This window comes from Alosa sapidissima, chromosome 2 (genome assembly GCF_018492685.1).
Source record: "Alosa sapidissima isolate fAloSap1 chromosome 2, fAloSap1.pri, whole genome shotgun sequence".
Lineage (NCBI taxonomy): Eukaryota > Metazoa > Chordata > Actinopteri > Clupeiformes > Clupeidae > Alosa > Alosa sapidissima.
The window spans coordinates 24312140-24331415 of record NC_055958.1 but is presented as its reverse complement, the minus strand read 5'-3'; the positions used below and the strand labels follow the sequence as shown (position 1 = coordinate 24331415).

At 43.0% G+C, this 19276-nt stretch overlaps 1 protein-coding gene and 2 long non-coding RNA genes across 3 annotated transcripts; all 3 read right to left on the bottom strand.

Annotated features, from left to right (window-relative positions):
- Nucleotides 1-313: 313 nt before the first annotated feature.
- Nucleotides 314-2178, bottom strand: cxcr4b (chemokine (C-X-C motif), receptor 4b). The gene is made up of 2 exons (XM_042084204.1): nt 2037-2178; nt 314-1765 (listed from the first exon to the last, which is right to left on the bottom strand). Exons 1-2 carry the CDS (start codon nt 2151-2153, stop codon nt 710-712), a joined length of 1173 nt encoding a protein of 390 aa, XP_041940138.1. The 5' UTR covers nt 2154-2178; the 3' UTR covers nt 314-709.
- Nucleotides 2179-4263: 2085 nt separating this feature from the next.
- On the bottom strand, nt 4264-5244 carry LOC121702576. Its single transcript, XR_006028934.1, has 3 exons — nt 4519-5244; nt 4371-4425; nt 4264-4283 (listed from the first exon to the last, which is right to left on the bottom strand). It is a non-coding gene; the product is annotated as an uncharacterized LOC121702576 (long non-coding RNA).
- A 3676-nt stretch (nt 5245-8920) lies between these two features.
- LOC121702565 lies at nt 8921-13942 on the bottom strand. Its single transcript, XR_006028923.1, has 5 exons — nt 13762-13942; nt 9624-9734; nt 9325-9480; nt 9170-9217; nt 8921-9026 (listed from the first exon to the last, which is right to left on the bottom strand). It is a non-coding gene; the product is annotated as an uncharacterized LOC121702565 (long non-coding RNA).
- Between the last annotated feature and the right edge of the window lie 5334 nt (nt 13943-19276).

Genomic DNA, 19276 nt, shown 5'->3' with positions numbered 1-19276 from the left:
CCTTCATGTCTTTTTATTTTCCATTGGTTGTGAAATCTTCTAGTAAAATGCGTAAATCATGCATGTTATCATCCACTGGCTCATGCCACAAGCCTGAGTGGTTTATTGAGTGCTAACTATGTATTTTTTCTTATTTAAATGAGCAGATGTTCTTGAATTTGTAGAGCCCCTGTATGGAAAGCCAGTCCTTAAGTCAGGTGGAGCTATTGTGTTTACTTGACAGATCTCCTCTACCCTTAGCGCATCCCATCCCCCGCCCTGCCCAAATCTGACTTTCCCAGTGGGTCGAGGGAAAAAAACAAGGGGAGTCATGTTTCATGTTTTAAAAACACTCATGGTTTATTATGAACATTATATTACACTCAACAAATCAATGCAATGACAAGAAAACAGTGTAAGCTACCACAACAATAAATAACCTCTCAAAGCAATTAAGTGCCTATACATAACGGCAAGCAAACTATACACAAACATTTACAAGCAGTGGCTCACATGATTCAGAGCATAAAAAATAAAGCTGTTTAAATACACAATTAGTCATTCACCAGCAGAGGCCAAACTCAAGGTGTATACAAAAGTACTAATCTGAAATGACAATTGAAACTAAATCTTTTTTTTTTTTCAAGTAACAATTGTGTACAAAAATGAGGACTGTCTGCTTTTTCAAATGTCTTTAAAAATCTACATATAAAAAAACTGTGTTTGTTCATTAACTGGAAAGGACACTGGAGGATTCTGATTCTGTGGATACTGATGAGATAATTCCTCTCTTCTTGGTCAGAATCTTGTGACTGGATCTGCTGTTGAGTGTGTTCCGGGCGGATTTCTTGAATTTTACCCCAAGGAACGCATACAGAATGGGATTCAGACAACAGTGGAAGTAAGCCAGCACTTCTGAGATGGGAATCCACTTCTGAAGGCCCTGCATCAGCCCACAGTTGCCGCCGATGACATTGAGCTGGGAGAGAGTGTCCACAAAGATGCCAATGCAGTACGGGAGCCAGCAAAAGAAGAAGCAAACAATGAGGATGACTGTGGTCTTCAGAGCCTTCCTCTTCAGCGTCTGTCCTTTGGAACCCTGAGAGAGTCGTGAAATTATGATGTAGTAGCAGGTGAAGATGATAAGTCCGGGCAGCACAAATCCAACCAGAATTTGCTGGAAACGAAACACAGCCATCCAAATCACGTTGCCCTCCAAAGGGTAGACGCGTTCGCAGAAAGTTCTGCTGCCCCTCTCTTCTGCTCTCGCAAACACCAGGTCAGGCACAGTGAGCAGCGCAGCAGGTAGCCACACGCCAATGTAAATAATGCGCTCTGCAAGAAGTTTTCTGGTGGACAGGCTGTTAGTCGCTTTAACAACGGCCAGGTATCTGTCCAGGCTAATAAAAGCCAAGATCAGCACGCTGCTGTACAGGTTAACAGTGTAGATCATGTGCACAGCAACACAGAGAAATCCACCAAAGTACCAACTGCTCGCCACATCAACTGCCCAAAAGGGCAACGAGAGCACAAACAACATATCAGCTACAGAGAGGTGGACGCGGTATTTATCAGTCATGTTGGACGACTTCTTCTGGTAGCCCATCACAACAATCACAAGCCCATTTCCGACGATGCCGAGGACGAAAATTATTCCGTACACGATTGGAAGGAAGATTTTCTGGAAGTCATTGTTGAGCGCTCCTTCACAGAGCTCATCATAGTCGTCCATATCCCCCGACCCTTCCTCGGAGTTGTTAAAGTCGTTCATATTGAACACATAGGTCTGCAAAGGAAATCAGAATGTAAGTTGTCATTTAGTGAATAGTAAAACATTTTTACTTATAGGATATGTGTGTTACTTGCAATAAATGGCAACAGACTATGAAAATAACATTTTAAAAGCTCGTAGATCCAGCCTAATTAATGTGTTCAAACACTGTTGAAACTTTGATTTAGGCTACTTATTGTGGGTTGCACAAGTAGCCTACTTTGCTTACGTTTTTGGATATCACCTTCGTTTTAAAACACATACATTTCCTTAAACTTTCACTTACGTAATGGAATCCCTCTTCCATCTTCAAATTTACTTTAGTCCCCGAGACGTGAAACAGACCCCAGCAACTGTTTAGGAGCACACAGGTAAAATTGCCGACACGTTGTCTGCGGATCATTTTAAATATAAGCGCATCTTGAGGAGGGAGGCGCTCCAGGCTCCTCCTCTTATATGTCAGAGTCGTTTGTAACGGACACAGTCAGTATTCCATACTGCTTCTGGTGTTAAAGGAGAATTCCGGTGTGATATTGACCTAAAGTGTATTGAAACATGATACCGAGTGTGAACGTATGTCTCATAGCCCATCTCGACTTGTCCCCTGCACTCCAAAATCTGGCGCTAGTTAGCCGATGCTACCAACAACTTTTTCAGTAGTGGTGCTTCGGCATCGGGCTAGCCATGCAAATAAATCACTGTTTTACACCCATTTACGAGGCTCAATGTATCTCCACACTTCATTGGTAGACTTCCTAGGGCCCTGACATTTAAAACGAGACATTGAGAACTTTGAAAAAGCACTGGTAGTTTACTTACAAGACGATTTATACAGACAGTATCTTCACGAAGTTTAACGTTTGCAGCCATCTTGAATTTAGTCACGATAAGTCGAGCAACGAGTAAGAATGAACAGGTATGATAAGGGATCAGATTCCAAAAATAATTCAGTGGAAATGCATGGATTCCAGTTTCTTCCAGTAGCAGCAACTGGAATCCATGCATTTCCACTGAATTATTTTTGGAATCTGATCCCTTATCATAGCTGTTCATTCTTACTCGTTGCTCGACTTATCGTGACTAAATTCAAGATGGCTGCAAACGCTAAACTTCGTGAAGATACTGTCTGTATAAATCGTCTTGTAAGTAAACTACCAGTGCTTTTTCAAAGTTCTCAATGTCTCGTTTTAAATGTCAGGGCCCTCGGAAGTCTACCAATGAAGTGTGGAGATACATTGAGCCTCGTAAATGGGTGTAAAACAGTGATTTATTTGCATGGCTAGCCCGATGCCGAAGCACCACTATTGAAAAAGATGTTGGTAGCATCGGCTAACTAGCGCCAGATTTTGGAGTGCAGGGGACAAGCCGAGATGGGCTATGAGACATACGTTCACACTCGGTATCATGTTTCGATACACTTTAGGTCAATATCACACCGGAATTCTCCTTTAAAAAGGCTGGAGCTCTGATCACTGCTCGGTATCAAAGTTAAATGATAGACTTGAATATAATTTGGTGGTGAAATTCAACATGGCTATAATATCACTTCTGACTGTTGTGTTTAGGCAACAACAAGCACGCTCATGCTGTGCTGATGCTTATTTAACGATATCACGTTTTTCTGAGATTACACAGAAATATATAATTTATCATGCCCTTTTCTTGTTTGCTGCTTCACAAATTACACACTTGAACAATTGGCTTGTGCACAGGCTAAGCAGAAGTTTGTCAGTGTGTGTCCACTCCACTTTTTAACATGAGCAGTAACCCAGAGCCTCCTGCTCTGAACTGAGCATATCAGCTCAGCCTCTTTCATCTGAAAATTTGAACTAGAAAGAGCCAATCAGCAGCTGAATATATGACAAAGAGGAAGTGCTCTTTTAAAACAGGAACCACAATTTACTACTGCAAATGAAGTCAGCAAAGGTGCCTACATTGGTGCCTTTCCGAAATTGTGTGCTGTGTGTTGACTACTGGCAAGGGAACCAATCAGCCAACCAATCAGTTGTCCAAGCTTGGCTGTTTAGCCTGTCATCCTTGTTTTCCTGTATTATGAGATGATTCAGTCACCTTTACTGGTGACCCAACTGTGACCAGATCCCAATGCTCTGGGAAATGACTAACATATTGACACACAACTCTATTATTTTGTGCACTATAAATCACTACCAAATCGATAGTCTTTTAGGCCTTAAATTGCCCAGTCTTAAGTGGTTTAATGATAACAGGGGCTGTAGAAGGATACAGAACCATTGGCGGTGATGCAGCTCTGTTCGTGTTTGACCGTTACTTCCTCTGCAAGAAACAATTGATTCTACACATTTTGATTGTGTTTGCAGTCATGGGGAATATCTTGGATTCTGCAAGCAAAGTATGAGACACTTATGCTGCACATCATCAGATAGGAATACTGAAGAAAGTTTCATTCCATAAAAGCATTTTATATTTTCAAAATCTGTTCTGCACAAAAACAAAATACATACAATATTTTTCGACCCAAACTCAAAGTCTTTGCTGGAGTCTGATCACAAGTCTGTAAAACATTGCATTTGGGTTAAAAGTGTTGTGGAATTGTAAAATAATCCATTCATATGTTTAAAGAAGGAGATGACATTCTCACTGTGTCTTCTGTTTTTGTCTTAGTCCCTTTGCCTGTTATTTCTTCTGTCTGCATTCTTAAAAAACAAATAATGGACTTTAATCCATTTATTCCACAGATTATCACAGATTACCTCTCCAAGAACTGGTCAGGGATTACTCTCACCTACATTGTTTTCATGTTGACCTGGACATCTTTTTTAGGCCCTCCATTCATGCAGATGCCAATTCAGGGGTGAGATGCATTATCTTTCCGTTTGTCAGTTTGACTGGTTTTTACTGTTTGTGTGTTAAGTGTCTTTGTCTTCCTCAAACGAACAACTAATTATGATGCCCAACACAAAGACATCCACCTAGGGGGTTTGTACCTCTTCTTGTGTTTTTGTACTTTGGCTTCTTCCCAAATCTTCTGTCAATGAAAAAAGAGACCAAGCGGAAGAATGCAGCATTTGCAGCCAGCGCACAAAAGACACATGCCACTTAGACTACTACTACTAAGTCAAATGTGTTAAGAGCACCTCTCAAGTCAAGTATGGGTATTTAATTGAGCTGGAAAAAAGTACATCTAAATAGAAAGTTTTCCCTCCCCCCACCAACACATGCACACACACTCTCCTCATACTCCTCCTTCATAGAGTCAAGATGGTACGCTTTCAAGTCTGAACTCATTCGAAGACTTAAAGGAGACCATACAAAAACAGTTTCACAACACAGTAAAAAAAATGCCCAGGTGGGTTTATGTAAAAATATGGACACTGAGGAAGCTGAATGGGGCCAGATGCAGGGGCTTCCCACTCTGCTATTTGAAAAAGTACTTGGAGGCTGAGTGGCAGTGTTATCCTATCCAGACTGTATAATCACTCAACTACTCAACAACAAAAGAAGGCTTTGTGTGAATTTATAAGAGGGATGCGGTGCATTATTATCCTATCTTGAGAAACAGTTTTCAAGGTTCGCTGGCTTTTGATCTGTGTGCAGCCTACCTGAAAAGTGAAAGGGTTGCTGAAAGCATTTAGTGAAGGCATTACATTTTGCAGCACATGAAAAGGGCAAAGGATTAATGAGTTTATCTTGTGGTTAAAATAGTATAGTTCTGGTATTCAACTTTTCTTTTTCAGTTTGTACATTAACAAAGATCAACTGAGAGGCATGGATACTTGAATTCTTTGAGGTATTCCCAGATGTAACGTGTTCAAACACATAGGCACTCTTAATATTTGTTTTGGAATGCACTAATCTTTATTGGAGAGGACTCCCATGATGCTATCTTGCATAGCCCTGATTTGGTAATGGTCTGCTCAGTTGTGGGTGAGGGCTGGCTGTTTCTCACACGTGTGAAAGCTCCCGGATAGGGAGAGTCTCCTTATTTGTGTTGGCCCTTAATGCTGCTCCACCAAGCCACCTATCAAAGGTCCTCATCAGAACGGCCCAAAATGATTTTTGCAGATTGAAAAGGAATTAGGTATCAAAGGATCTGTCCAGCACTACATATGCCTGAATATATGAATTCCGCTTCTATGGAAAGGGAAAAAAAATGCAGAATGTATATTTGAATGCAACAATATGAGAATATACAGTTTAGATGTATGAGCGCAACAAAAGAGGTCTTTAAGGACAAAGGTCTGCCTTATCTTTGGAGGCACCTTTCAGCACTTCCTACTTGGGCGTGGGGTGACACTTCTGGCCCTGAAAATGGTCTTTGGCTGCCCACTTTAGTCACGGCATGTCAAGATTCACTATGAGCTCATTCAGCTACCTTTTTTTGTTGTAGTGCGTTTAGATCTGGAATATACTCTCCAAGACTGACTGTCTCTCTCTCCGTGGACTGGGGGATTTCAACACGACAATGGTCAGTTAATTTGTTCCAGTTCACTAGACTTCAGTGGACAGCCACTTTGACACAACACGTACTCTCTACTACTGGGAGTGCTTTTCAGAGTCACAGTTCATAATTGTGTCAGTGCATGTAAGTGCATATTATGATTAAATTCATGTTTAGGCATGGACCCCTTCACAAAATCACATTAACATGCTTTGTATGATATTGTGTGCCGTGCACTGTGCAACAGGAGGATGTCAACAGTGAAAGTCCTTTAGTTATGTAACACTGCGTGGTTGGAGTAAACAAACATGGCCCTGCCCTCGTCATGTGTGATCTCTGATTGGGGACATGACATACACATAGACCACAGGAAGCCAGCGGTTTGACAGAGAACATTGGTGCCCTGTTGACACGCTTTGCGCATCCCAGCGTGACTTCACTTCTATACTTCATGTGCTCACTGTAGTAGTGAATAGGAGGGAGGAGAGCCAATAGGAATTGTGACATTTGCCTTCAGTTACTGCTGGCTCAGTGCCCATAGATGAAAAGAGTGTAACATCATGCCTTACAAGGAAGGGTTTTGTGCCACCCTGTGATAACTGCAACATGGTTCCCTTTCCTTTTCCTAACGTCTAAATTGTGGTTTGCTGTGCAACAGCAGAGTCAGCCACTGGCGCCTTTTTTTTATTGACAGGAACTGCGGGAGATCTGATAGCAAAGGTTAGCTAGATGGACAGATTTTCTAAAAAAAGAAAAATAATAATTCTTTCAATTCTGACTTTGTCATCTAAGCCAAGCAGCAAACAGATCAATCTACAGTAGTACCCATTCTATCTCCATTTCTACTTTATATCATTCACCAATATTGAGACAAATCCACAGCTTCAACACTTCTGTTTGTTTATTGACTCGCACATGCTCCACCATACTGCAGTCTCTGATGCCTCAGTAGCAGCCATTGTTATGTGGGCAGCAGGAGGGCAGAAGACGGGAGCTCTAGTGACAGAAGGCCCTGAAAGGGATAGCTGCTCACTGCCTTTCACCTTCTCACTGTGGCCCTAAACCTCCCATATGTCCAGAGTAGCTCTCATTGGAGAAGTTAGGCCCCCTACAATGCTACGGCAGACCAGTCCCTCTTTAGTATGCTCAGATAAGACAGACAATGGTCCAGATGACACCAGATAAGGTTTATTGGCAGCTGAGGCCAATGGTGATTGGTTTGCTTTTCATATACATTTACTCAGGTCATAGTATATTATCACCAGTAGAGCATGTCAGGCCTAAAGCCAAAGAAAAAAACAAAACAATGATGATTGCAAACTGTAAAACTGGATAATGAAACCATCTGACCCAATTTTTGTCTCAGAGGAAAAAGCTTAATCTACAAAGCGGCTCACATGCTTTCATGTGGTTGTCTATTTCAATGTGTGGTTTCAAATGAACAGAATAACATTTGGGGGTTTGTTAATTTGTATATATTTCAACACAGATTATGTGCTCCAGTCCCTGACGTGTCTTAAAATGCGAGTGGGATCAAAGGACAGCCTGACTAGAGAAATGCGTGTAAATTCAGCAAAGACATGATACCCTAGGAGGGTAAATATCGGCGACAAGGCAAACCTTAGACAGTAACAAAGTGTTAAGGGATGGATATCAGGCCTGCCAGAGGGGTCCTCTTTAGTACCGATCTGGTTCCTTGAAGTCTGAAAGACTACACCAGATCTAGTCTTGCCTGAAGCTAAGACTAAACAAATAGAGATTTTTTTAGAGATTCGCCCAGAGAGGGTCTAGCACGGACAGGCACCTGTTAACATGATTTGTGTTATAATTATGGGCCTGAAGTGGAGCTGTAAGCTAAATTACAGTGTGTTTAGGCCATCTCATCTACTTTGCATCAGCTATAATATTTTAACATGTGACGGTAGAGCAGGGCAGAACAATTTGTAATGTCAAATTAAGAGTGGTGCCTTAAGAAAATGATATGGTCGCAAAAAAACGATACTGAAATTTAGTCACTGACAGCTAGTTGAGTGTAGGCTAAATGGCATTCACAGAAATCAAAACATGTTGCCAAATGATATTTTTGCCAATCCAATATAAACAACCAGTGTTTTTACTTCATTGTGACTGATGTGTAATACCTTTCATTATAATACATTTCCTTGCAAGTGAAATGTAAGGCACTCTCTGACAGCACTGAGGTTGCTCTCGTAAAACCCTGCTAAGAGTTTCATGTTTGTGAAACCGTGAAACTAAAGCGAGAGCCTTAGAGGAGCTTCCCAAGGGAGCAGAAGGCATCAGGTTTTCTTAGGTGAGTAAACAGAAGTTTCCCTCTCCCCATGCTAGAGTTTCCTCTGCTGGGCTCTTTGTCACCAGACTGAAGGGATCTCACCCAAAGCCCGGGGCTCATTGTATTCCAGGGTTTGGGTTTATTTTCCCAGAGTTCCGAGGCACAATTGAATGCATTCCCTTCGCTTACACAAGACAGACTTTAAGATTCATCTGTTGATATGAACTGTTTCTTTTTCCAGTTTGTTTTTGTGAAACCGAGAGGATAATTTCTGAGTAAACATAGTCATTGATTTGAATAATGCAATCTGGTTGGCAGCACGCTGACCGATGTCTTGTTGACATATCAATAATCTTCAACCATTGCCTATTTAAAACAGGATGCACACAATGTTGTTCCACTTTGATTGCATCCTTTTTAATGGAGAGTAAATATAGCAAGTATGTATCCAGTGTTTATCCAGAATAAGACCCAAGGCAAACACAGAGATAACCAACCCTTGTATAATTTACACACCTGTGCCTTTCCATATGTTCTCAGGGTACTGGATATAAACAGATCTTCATCTGAAATGAAAGAGGTCTATGTTTCAAGAGGAAAATGTCTTACAATTACAAAACAATAGCATGCTATGCTTAAAACAGAATGCAATTTATTTTCCAATAGCCAATATCACCATGGAGATCCAGTTGTTGGTTTTTATTATTACCTCTGCCAAGGATTGTGTCTGTGAGCAGGGTTATGCGAAAAGAAACACCTGGTGGAAGGGTGAAGCATGGGTCAACCCATGAAAACCTTGGAGTGGAACCACAAATTAGGTTTCATTATTACTAACATTGCTAGATAGGGCATCATTGGACTCACCTAGTGCCCTTCTAGTTTACATAATTGTCGGAGAGTCAGTAGAAGCGGGTCATGCAGGCCTGTGGTCATCACTAATTGCATGAGCAAGCTGCACCAACTCAGGTCCTCGCTGTGTTAATGGCTCTTCCAACGACTCTCAGGAGAACGTCAGACTATCTGATGTTTTCTAGTCAAAGCCAGTTTGATTGGGTGGGTGGGGGGGAGGGGAGTGCCCTTTTACAGTGGTTTATTGAAGAAAGCTACAGTGCTAATGCAAATACAGATTCATGTATCTGCACAAGATTGTACAAGTAGGATACATAAGTTGGACTAGCCTGTAATTATTGTCTGTCCATATTTTATGTTTTGTGCACATTATCCATTGTGACAACAAGCTGTGATGTTCACCACAGCAGTAAGAAAAGCCATCCCTGCCAAGAAAAGTTGTGCCGCAGTTATTAGGAGATGATGGACTCATCAAAATTGATAAAAGCAACACTGTGTCTGAAAAGTAAGTTGTGAAGTCTGACATCACCATTACTTACTTGCTGATGAAGCCAGAGTGTTATGAAATGGCAGATCTCACAACTCTTCAAAATTGCAACCCTTACATTATGGATTGTGAAACAAGCATTTGTCAACAGGCCTAGGCAGACTGATACAGGTTATGTACTCGCTGGCTTTGTGTTTTGGCCAGAGCTGAAGAATGCGTGCTTTGTTAGCTTAAAAAGTTAGAAGAAGGTGTTCTTGTCTGGAGAGTAACCCTCTCCCTGGGGACATATCATTGGATAGAATCCAATCCAGTCAAGTTACCTGAGAACAGTCCTGGTTCTCGTACACACCCTAGTACTAGTCATTTCTGTGCACTGGGGACTGTCCGTTGTTACACAGAGAGCTCAGACGCTTGCCTGGGGCTCCAGTGCTATCGGAGGCCATTATCAACACTCTGAGCAGATCACTCTGGGTCATCCACAACATCAGGCTCTCAGTGGAAGTAGTCCACTTTTATCTGGGCCTCATGCTGTGATGGCAATCACACACTTTATTACACCTTTGGTATCTGATCCAAGCTGAAGTATGTAAACAAGAGCACTGTGTGGCACTTCAGATGATCTCAGGAGGCAACTATAGTGCAGCAGCAGATCACTGATGAACCGCTGTGTGCAGCTTTTATTTTGCTCTGGTGAGAATGATGTAGGGTGTAGTGGTCATGGGAACACAGTTATCTGAGAATAGACCTCTCAGAGAGAAAGAGGGAGAGAGAAAGAGAGAGAGAGACAGCACCGTCAGGCCTTCACTCTCACTGGAAATTAGATCAATGTCTGATCAATCATGGCCCCTGTGCCTGGAGGCCCCCGCCAGGGATCAGAGTGCCATTTTTCAGGGTGCCCACCAGCCGCCTCATATCTGGGCCTGAGACTGGTGTCTGTCGAGTGTGGACTAATTAAATTAGGAAGGGCAGGTCCCAAGGGCAGTTTCCATCTGGTTTCATATGTAACTGACAAGACAGGGTGACTTGAAGATACATCAGCAGATGCAGTGGAGACTCGGAGAGGAAACAGGGCTCCTTGGGGATAGGAGCACAAGGCAGTCTTTTGCGCTCAATTTACTCTATTGTTGCAGTATCAGATGGCATGTGTCTTCTCCAGTGCAGTTTTCCAAGTGATATGACACGATAGAGCAAATGTTTCGGTTTTTTTACTTATGAAGCAGGAAGCCCTTAGGTTCTTAAAAATTCTCTTATTCATCTTAATTTACACAGAGAGCCAATTTACACCCAGCCTGGCTAGACTAAAAAAAATGTCAGATTAACATTAAGGGTTGTTAATTTGGAAACAGGCTCCCTTTTTGTCAAGATTACTTGTGAAACTGTTGATTATTGTTCAGTGGTAAACAGTAGCTACTTTTAGGGTTGCTTGATTCGACTTGAGAAAAATAAGTGGTTTCACCCCTGTTCTGATGGACATTAACTAGATCTTGAGTTCAACTTAAAGCTGTGGCCGCTGAGGGGCATCGGTCAGAATGTGTACACCAAAATGTTCTTCCAACAGGTTGCAGAAATCCACAGATGGCTGAATCCCAATAAACAGGTCTATGTCTATGGGTGAGTAAGTGGGTATGTGTGTGTGGTTCTGCAGGAGATAATAGAAAGAGAGACAATAATCAGCTATGTGCTAAATACAAATAAACATTAGCTACAACATGAGCTATAGCCTATACATGTCTATCCTGACCTTGGCATGTCTACGTACTTCCGGTCGATTTCTTTTCCCTACAGTACTCCGTCTGGAATAGGTTGATTCACGCTCGTTTACTTCGGCAGTTGGGCAGCCGACCAACCAGCGAACAGAGGGCGTCCCTGAGAGCGATTACGTACTCAGGCATGGTGTTTAGCTACGTCCCTGCCCCTGAAGCAGATCGCTTGGAATACATCAACGTAGGGAGCGAAAAGGGCTTATATTTATGAAATCTTTGAGCAAATGTGAATAATAGTTTAGCCTATTAACAGGAGTGTCACGAACGAAGTGGAGTAGGATGTTATATCGTCAGCTAAACCATAGATTTTGTCACTTGAAATAGGCTACGAACGTACTCGAGTCAAACTCTAGTTTAGTAGGCTACATGGTCGCGTCAAAATCACTATTTTTCAAACACTAAAAAGGCTTGACATAACTTGAAACTTTGATCGAAGCATCATCAGTGTCTCTACATATGAACTCGAGCATTAAGAACATTATTTGTATACACATAGTTTACTAAAAAGAAAGATTTTAGACAACTCACTCCTTGCAAGATGGCAAGATGGCAGTGAGCAGAAAAAACAAGTGAGTTGTTCAAAACCTCTCTTTTAGTAAACTCTGTGTACACCAACAATGTTCTCAATGCTCGAGTTCATGTGTAGAGACACTGATGATACTTCGATCAAAGTTTCATGTTGTGTCGAGCCTTCATAGTATTTGAAAAATAGCGATTTTGACGCGATTGTATCAAAAAAGTAGTAGCCCTATAGGAATCCCATTCAAAAGGTCATTTCACCCGAAAACGACAACGCATACAAGCTTAAAAGTGGCGCTTTGGACGTACTTATGCATTATGAAAGTTTGACTTGGGTACATTCACAAAACACTATATGATGCATTTTGGCGTTACGCAGATGAAACGTGTGATTGTTTGCTGATAAGATGCACCCGTGCTTGTTATGGGTGTGCTGCAGAGAAACTTCTCTGTATGACGAAACGTCGGTTGTTAGTGATTGGTTCAAAGCGGTTCAAAGGAACTCTAATGATTTTAAACCTCAAACTGGGCCCTCCCACCCGGAAATAAACGAACGCCTATGGATCTAGGCCAGACTCTCTGCGAAGTCAGAGAGTCTGGGGCCTGTTGCACAAAAGCAGAATTAAGACATCCGGGATAAGTTACTGAGCTGCGCTCAATGAATCCAAAACAAGAGCGCACAGGCTTAATTGGTTGCACAACGAGCAAGCCAGGATGAGCAGACACGGATTCATCAAGCCAGGTGAAACCTATCCTGGACAAGTGCGTGCTCACGGCTCCCTCAAATAGACCCCGCCACCGATCACAGATTCACCATGGCAACTAGAGTGGCTTCATTGCTTCTTCTACGGTGTGAAGTAGGTAGCGATAGCCTTTTCACAACAGCAACAAACAGCAACACCTCTGTTTAGGAGAATATTGCAACTAGTGCCGCGACCACCACGCGCAAAATGGTTAGGCACTCCCGTGACGTCACATTGTCGCATGACAGGTCAGGAATGGCGATATGTAAAAGTTAATTAATGATCACAAACGTTTAAATAATGACAGTGGGTCTAGTTATATGTGATAACAATGTGTAGTGGGCAGTGGAATAACTATTGGTGTCCGTTTGTGGTGACTGCTGACTGAGATAAGGGATGAGATTAAATAGATCCTGGAACTTAGCCTGGTCTGGAGCAGGCTAGCTCCACAGAATAAATCGCCATGGTGATTCATACCATAACATATCCTGCTGCCCCCTATCCCGCTTTTGTGCAACTGGATCACGGATAAATTGAGCCAGGATAACCAAGATATCCCGGCTTAATCCCTTATCCTAGTTTTGTGCAATAGGCCCCTGGTTTCCAGGCTAATACATGTCTGCTACATGTTATAATAGCAACCTAGCTTAGCTGAACATAGCATGACCTCACCACATTAACATTAGCAATATTGATGAGCATGTAACAGGTATAGCATAATATGGTAAACAAGTCTCGTAGGCATACATAATAATGAACATGGCACTGTTCGACATTCAAATGGAATGTGTCATTATATGTGGCTAAGTCCACACTTACAGCATAAGCATTTCACTCGCGGTAAACATGCACTCAAGGTAAATGCACGTGTGAATCGCGTGCCTCACGCTTATACGATATTTCCTCAATTACTTAACACATAACATACACCGATACTCACTTGTTACTGAACGCACACAAGTAGAAAATACACCTTGAAACACTATAACAAACAATCATTTAAACAGCACACTCAGTAAATTAACGCCAGCTCTCTCCAGAACTTTCTTCTTCCTCTGTATTAACAAACCCAACGTTCTGAAGTCCCGGAGGGCAGCGTGCTCTCTGATTGGCTGGTTGGAGGCAAGCAATACGACTGATCTAGAGTCGGCCCTTTGTTACAACCCCTTGAAAATAAAGCAATTCATGCAATTACATACTTTTTCTTCTAAAAATAAGTATCTCACTTAAAGTGTAAAACTAAGGGGTGCTAATTCATAGAACACTCTGTTCTGAACAATTACCAATCAACCAAAACCAATAAAATGCTCTTCAGTTGGCTGAAATGTGACAGATAAGGATTAGGTCTGACTACAGAGTGGGTGTCAGATCTCTGTGAAAGTTCATCAAATGGATGGAACACCACACCCTGCTTGGGAATTATTCACCCTGAGTCATTCCCTGTTTGTTGAGCCTGACTCCGACCAAAGGACCAACTCGGCTATAATTCAGACCTTTTTGTTTCTATGACACCCCATCTCCAATTACTAAGCCTTTTCTCAAAATTACTCAGCAGCATTGTCTAGCCGTCGGTTGGCAGTTCCTCCTTTGGGACAAAAGAATACAAAGTGATCTTCATCCATCCAGGTCAAACTTTTCAACATTTCTGTTTTTAAAGACATTAAATGAACAATTAAAGAATGTTAAAAACACATGTGTGTTCCTGCAGTCTTAATCAGTTGTTTTAGTTTTACTAAACTAATTCAATGCAAAGCAATTTTCTGGAAAAACAATAAATTCCGAATCATGCATGTGCATTCAGGCCCAGCATACAAACAACCTGGGGGCAGGAAAAAAAAAAAAAAAAAACAGTAGACGCTCTTTACGCACACACAACGTCACCTCGTCCTCATCGTCTGGCTTATGCCTGTTAAACTTGCTGGGTTAGAACAAACACATAAAATCACCAAACAACAGCCAGTGTCTATTTGATGGGTGCAGACATGTCGCTCCACACTTCAACTTTTACATAATGTCTGCTAGTCCGCACCTGTCAAACCAGCAGTGGAGCTTGCGGTGTGCATAGGCTGAACTCTTCCTGAACCTGTAGGCCTATTGCATGTGTGTGTGTGTGTGTGGGATGTGCTGTGTTGCTTTATTTCTGTCTCGATAACATTGCCAGTCAACTAAACCACGTGTGCACCACCGCCGCTTCCCCCTTTCTCTGTTTGATTGACAGGCAGCACCTTTTGACAGATGGACCAGATGCTGCGATGAGATGAGAGGGGGGAGCAGGGGCTGAGATCAATCAGTGGGGGCCTGTGCCATCTGATGACTCACTATCACATGGACATCAACTGTGCGTGTGATGCTTCCTCATTTAGCCCTGCCTTTGCGTGACAGTGAGCGCTGAAAACCAGAAGTGGGGAGTTTGTTTATCTCGACGCTTGGAACACTGCTGACATCACGCGAGGCTGCATGTCCTTTCTCTGCTGAAGTTCACTACTCGCACCTTTTTTTTTTTTTGCTTGGTTGTTTTGAGTTTCTGTTTACCTCCAGACCATGTGGTGCTGGCAGGGGACTCAGCTGTGTCTTATGAAAAGCTTTAGCCTGGGTGCCATTCCGAACTTTGTCCCGCCCCACGGGAAGTTCGGTCTGGCATTGCTCCATTGTGGGGCAAGTATGCTCACCCTAAATCGGACGGACCAATCAAATCAGGTCTGGTCAGAGAAATGCCTCATAGAAGCCCAAGAGCTTCATAGCACTGCGTGATGATTGCACTCACCCCTGTGTAACTGTGTGCTTTCTTTAAACCACAGGACCACTCATCAGGCTCATGTATTGATCAGGTTAAGCCCCAGATCTGCGCCTCAGAGAGAAATAGAGAGAGAGAGGAAGAGAGAGAGAGAGAAAGAAAGAGAGAGAAAGAAACAGTGGATAAATATTTAACGCCACTCTGAGCTCCTTGTTATTGCATTCCTCTGATTGCTTTTATGTCCCCTTCCAGAGGCAGATGGCCTGTTGTCCCTGTGGTAGCAGGGGAGGGGAAGGGAGAGCAGGTGGGGTGGGGGGTGGGGGTTGTGGGCTTTGAATGGGAGGTAAAGTGTGCCCTGGCTGGAGAGAATGACCACTGCTCAGCCCTCCTGCTCCAACAGGAGCCGCAAACAATGGGAGGTGGCGGGGAGGCAGTAAGTCTATGTGATGGGTGTATCGGCTGGCAAGAGGAGACCGATCTGGGGGGCCACTTTTTGTGGAGGAGGCACAATGCTGGCCGGCACATCTGGAGCGCGACAGCACCAGGGCTCAGGCCTCACAGCCAGCCTGCTGGGACGTTCTGCTCCATTAGCTGCTCACCAGGTCCAAATGGGAAGGGGACAGCAGCTAACAGGTTTTATAGTGAGGAGGAAAGGTTACCGCTGCCACCCACGTGCACAATGGGGAATACTGTACTATTTAACAGATTTCACTCTTTATGGTGCGTCTAACCTCTGCAGTGCATGAAGAACTTGCCGTAATAAGAACAATACAATAACTTGGCTGCTTAAGCAATATGCCATGCTGGTGTCAGATACAGTCTACCTTCATTTCAGATATAATATTTGTTTTACTTTTTTATTTCCTGTCTCAATGTATTTCCACACAGGGAATCTGTTCCATCAGCCAATTCCTCATATGATAAATCTCCCCTTCAAAGCTGTCCAGGGGGCCATGGATCTTGGGTGAAAACTATTGCACCAAAAGGATTCAATCTGAGGACCAGAAATGAAAGAGAACCTGCACCTCAGCAGTAATTATGGCCAGGTTTATAGAATGTGAATCTTATTTCACTGCCAGATTTCCGTTGATATCTTTGTCAGATATTCACTTGGCTGCCCCTACTGTATAGCGTCATAAAAATATACAGTAATCATTTTAAAATGACGAGTACAACCAGCACAGCTGAAGTTTGTGTCTAATTCCAGTGAATCAGTGAAGTCAAGGATGCAGAAAGAGGGGAAATACCTAGTTTCATTACGTAAATCCCCTAAATGCTACGTGCTGTGCCAGGCCCGTCCTCTTCTTGTCTCTGTTAAAGGTTCAGTTGTTACAAATGAGACAGCCAACCGTATAGTAGAGTGCCTTTGCACACAATACAGGTTTTTTTAGGGCTAATAATGCTGCTAAATGTGGGGGCGGGTAAATTGGACTCAGCAGTTTAACTGCAGGCCACAGCAGGGATCATAAGTCAGGGCACTTAAGACATACATCTTTTCTCTTGCCTCCCCTCTTGTCATCTGCTAATGCCGCTGATTGGTTAACAAAGACAGATTGGGGCTGCTCAGTTTGTTTTGACATCAGAGATGAAATTAGTGTTTTTCTCCTTTTTTCACTTTTCTGAGCTTGGTTGCCCACCATTGCCTCCAGTCCCATCCACAGAGAAAAACACAAACACTCTTGGAAAAACAATATGTGATAACAGCTGTTAAACAAACTAACAGATGTCAGTGTGTGTGCTTTTGTCTGTCGCATTTTCTATCATTTTTATTCGACATGTATGCACTGCTGTCATTTGTATTTGGCCATATTAGATTTGACTGTTCCCTTGTTCAAGTCAAGGGTGTGTGTGTGTGTGTTCGTGTTTGTAGTGTGTGTGTGTGTGTATGGTGTGTGTGTGTAGTGTGTGTGTGTGTGTGGTGTGTGTGTGTGTAATGTGTGTGTGTGTGTGTGTGTGTGTGTGTGTGTGTGTGTGTGTGTACGTATGTGTGTGTGTGTGTGATGTGTGTGTGTGTGTAGTGTGTGTGTGTGTGTGTGTGTGTATGATGTGTGTGTGTGTATTGTGTGTGTGTGTGTACGTATGTGTGTGTGTGTAGTATGTGTGTGTATTTGTGTGTGTGTGTAGTGTGTGTGTATGTGTGTGTAGTGTGTGTGTGTGTGTGTGTGTAGTGTTTGTACGTATGTGTGTGTGTAGTGTGTGTGTATGGTGTGCGAGTGTGTGTGTTGTGTGTAGTGTGTGTGTGTGTGTGTGTGTGTAGTGTGTGTGTGTGTATGATTATCTCACTGCAGTAAAATGATATTCCTGTTTCTCAGACAGTACATGCATTGTGGCTTTGACATGGCTCTATTTTTATTTACGTGGTTGAATTTTATAGAGTTTACAAGTGAAAACATCTTGCTTGCAGGGAAGGCCCTGTAACATCTAATCCCAGTCAATATAAAGAGCTGTCAGCAGATGGCACTCCTCACACCTCTCTCTGCGTACATTTCCTCCTCCCTCGTTTCCTTCACATTGTTCCAGTGGATCTGTGGAGAAATGGTGGAGTCATTCAATCAGACGATTGGGTATCTTCATGCAAATGCCTGTGATCGTGTCTGAGTGGGGCTTCACGCTCGCAGGCGAGAGAGTGGGGCTCTGTAATGAAACTTTGATGAATGGCCGCGTTTCATCCAGAGGCCTCTCTACCCCCTCCAGTGTCCAAGCGTTCTCACGGTTTAGTGTTTCGCGTCGGAGTCGTTCACTTCATCAAGGCTGCATATTCACTTTTAAGTCAAGATCAGGAAATGGCACGCATTTGTGTGATCTTATGGGTCTCTCTCCCCCCTCCCCGCTCACAGAGCACATTTTTTTTTTACCCCTTAATGAAATAATGAAATTGTTAGAATTCAAGTTCAAAAGGAGCTGGCTTAATTACTACAACTCCAATGTGTGCCAAAGGAACTGATCTTTGAAATATTAGAGTGACGCAAGGAAGTGATCAGCTCTTGATATTTCACAGTATAGGCTATGGTGAACCTCAAGACCATTGCTGCAGATGTTGCATGGTGTAAGGTTCCAGATCCATCAGAGTGAACCATGCAGCCTTGGCTGGGGTGCCTGCCACCCAGCACCTGTGCGTATGACCCCCCCCCCCCCCCCCCACGCACCCCTACACCCACGTCCCCATCGGCGCTGTTTGGCCACAGACAAACATGCTTTCTCCAGTTCCCTCCTGAAGAATAATTGGGCCTCCCCCTTGTTTTACCGTGGTCTGCGCCTCATAAATCACCCAGAGGAATGGTACCAGCCGCCCGTCTGGAGCTCCACACTTTGCCCCGCAGCCACGGCAGGGCCCTGCACTTCAGTGACATGGAGTATTCCCATGTGGATCTCTGTATGGATCCCAGGGCAGCGGCTGCCAGAGGAAACAAAGGATGTCTTGTAATATTGTGACCACGTGCCTAAAGGCTAATTAGCTAACTACAAGCGAAAAAAACAAGATGCCTTCAAATCAATCACACTAGACACTTAGTACCTCTACATAATGACTAAACACTGCTTTTAAATGACATTTTGCCTCCTTTGGAACAATGCAAACAACAACAAAAAATACTACTTGTTTTGTGAACTTGTTTTCACAGGAAAAAGCAGAAGGGTGAAATGTTCCTATCCTATCAAAAACTACACCAAAGAGACTGAGTTCTCTCTGTGAAAAGATATCAAACTGTACAGTAAGCTGTTA

Excerpts from the sequence above, each read along its gene's own strand:
- cxcr4b (XM_042084204.1), bottom strand. The coding sequence starts at position 2,153 with ATGATCCGCAGACAACGTGTCGGCAATTTTACCTGTGTGCTCCTAAAC. Across the intron at positions 1,766-2,036 it reads TGGAAGAGGGATTCCATTAC|ACCTATGTGTTCAATATGAA; the intron begins GTAAGTGAAAGT and ends TTTCCTTTGCAG.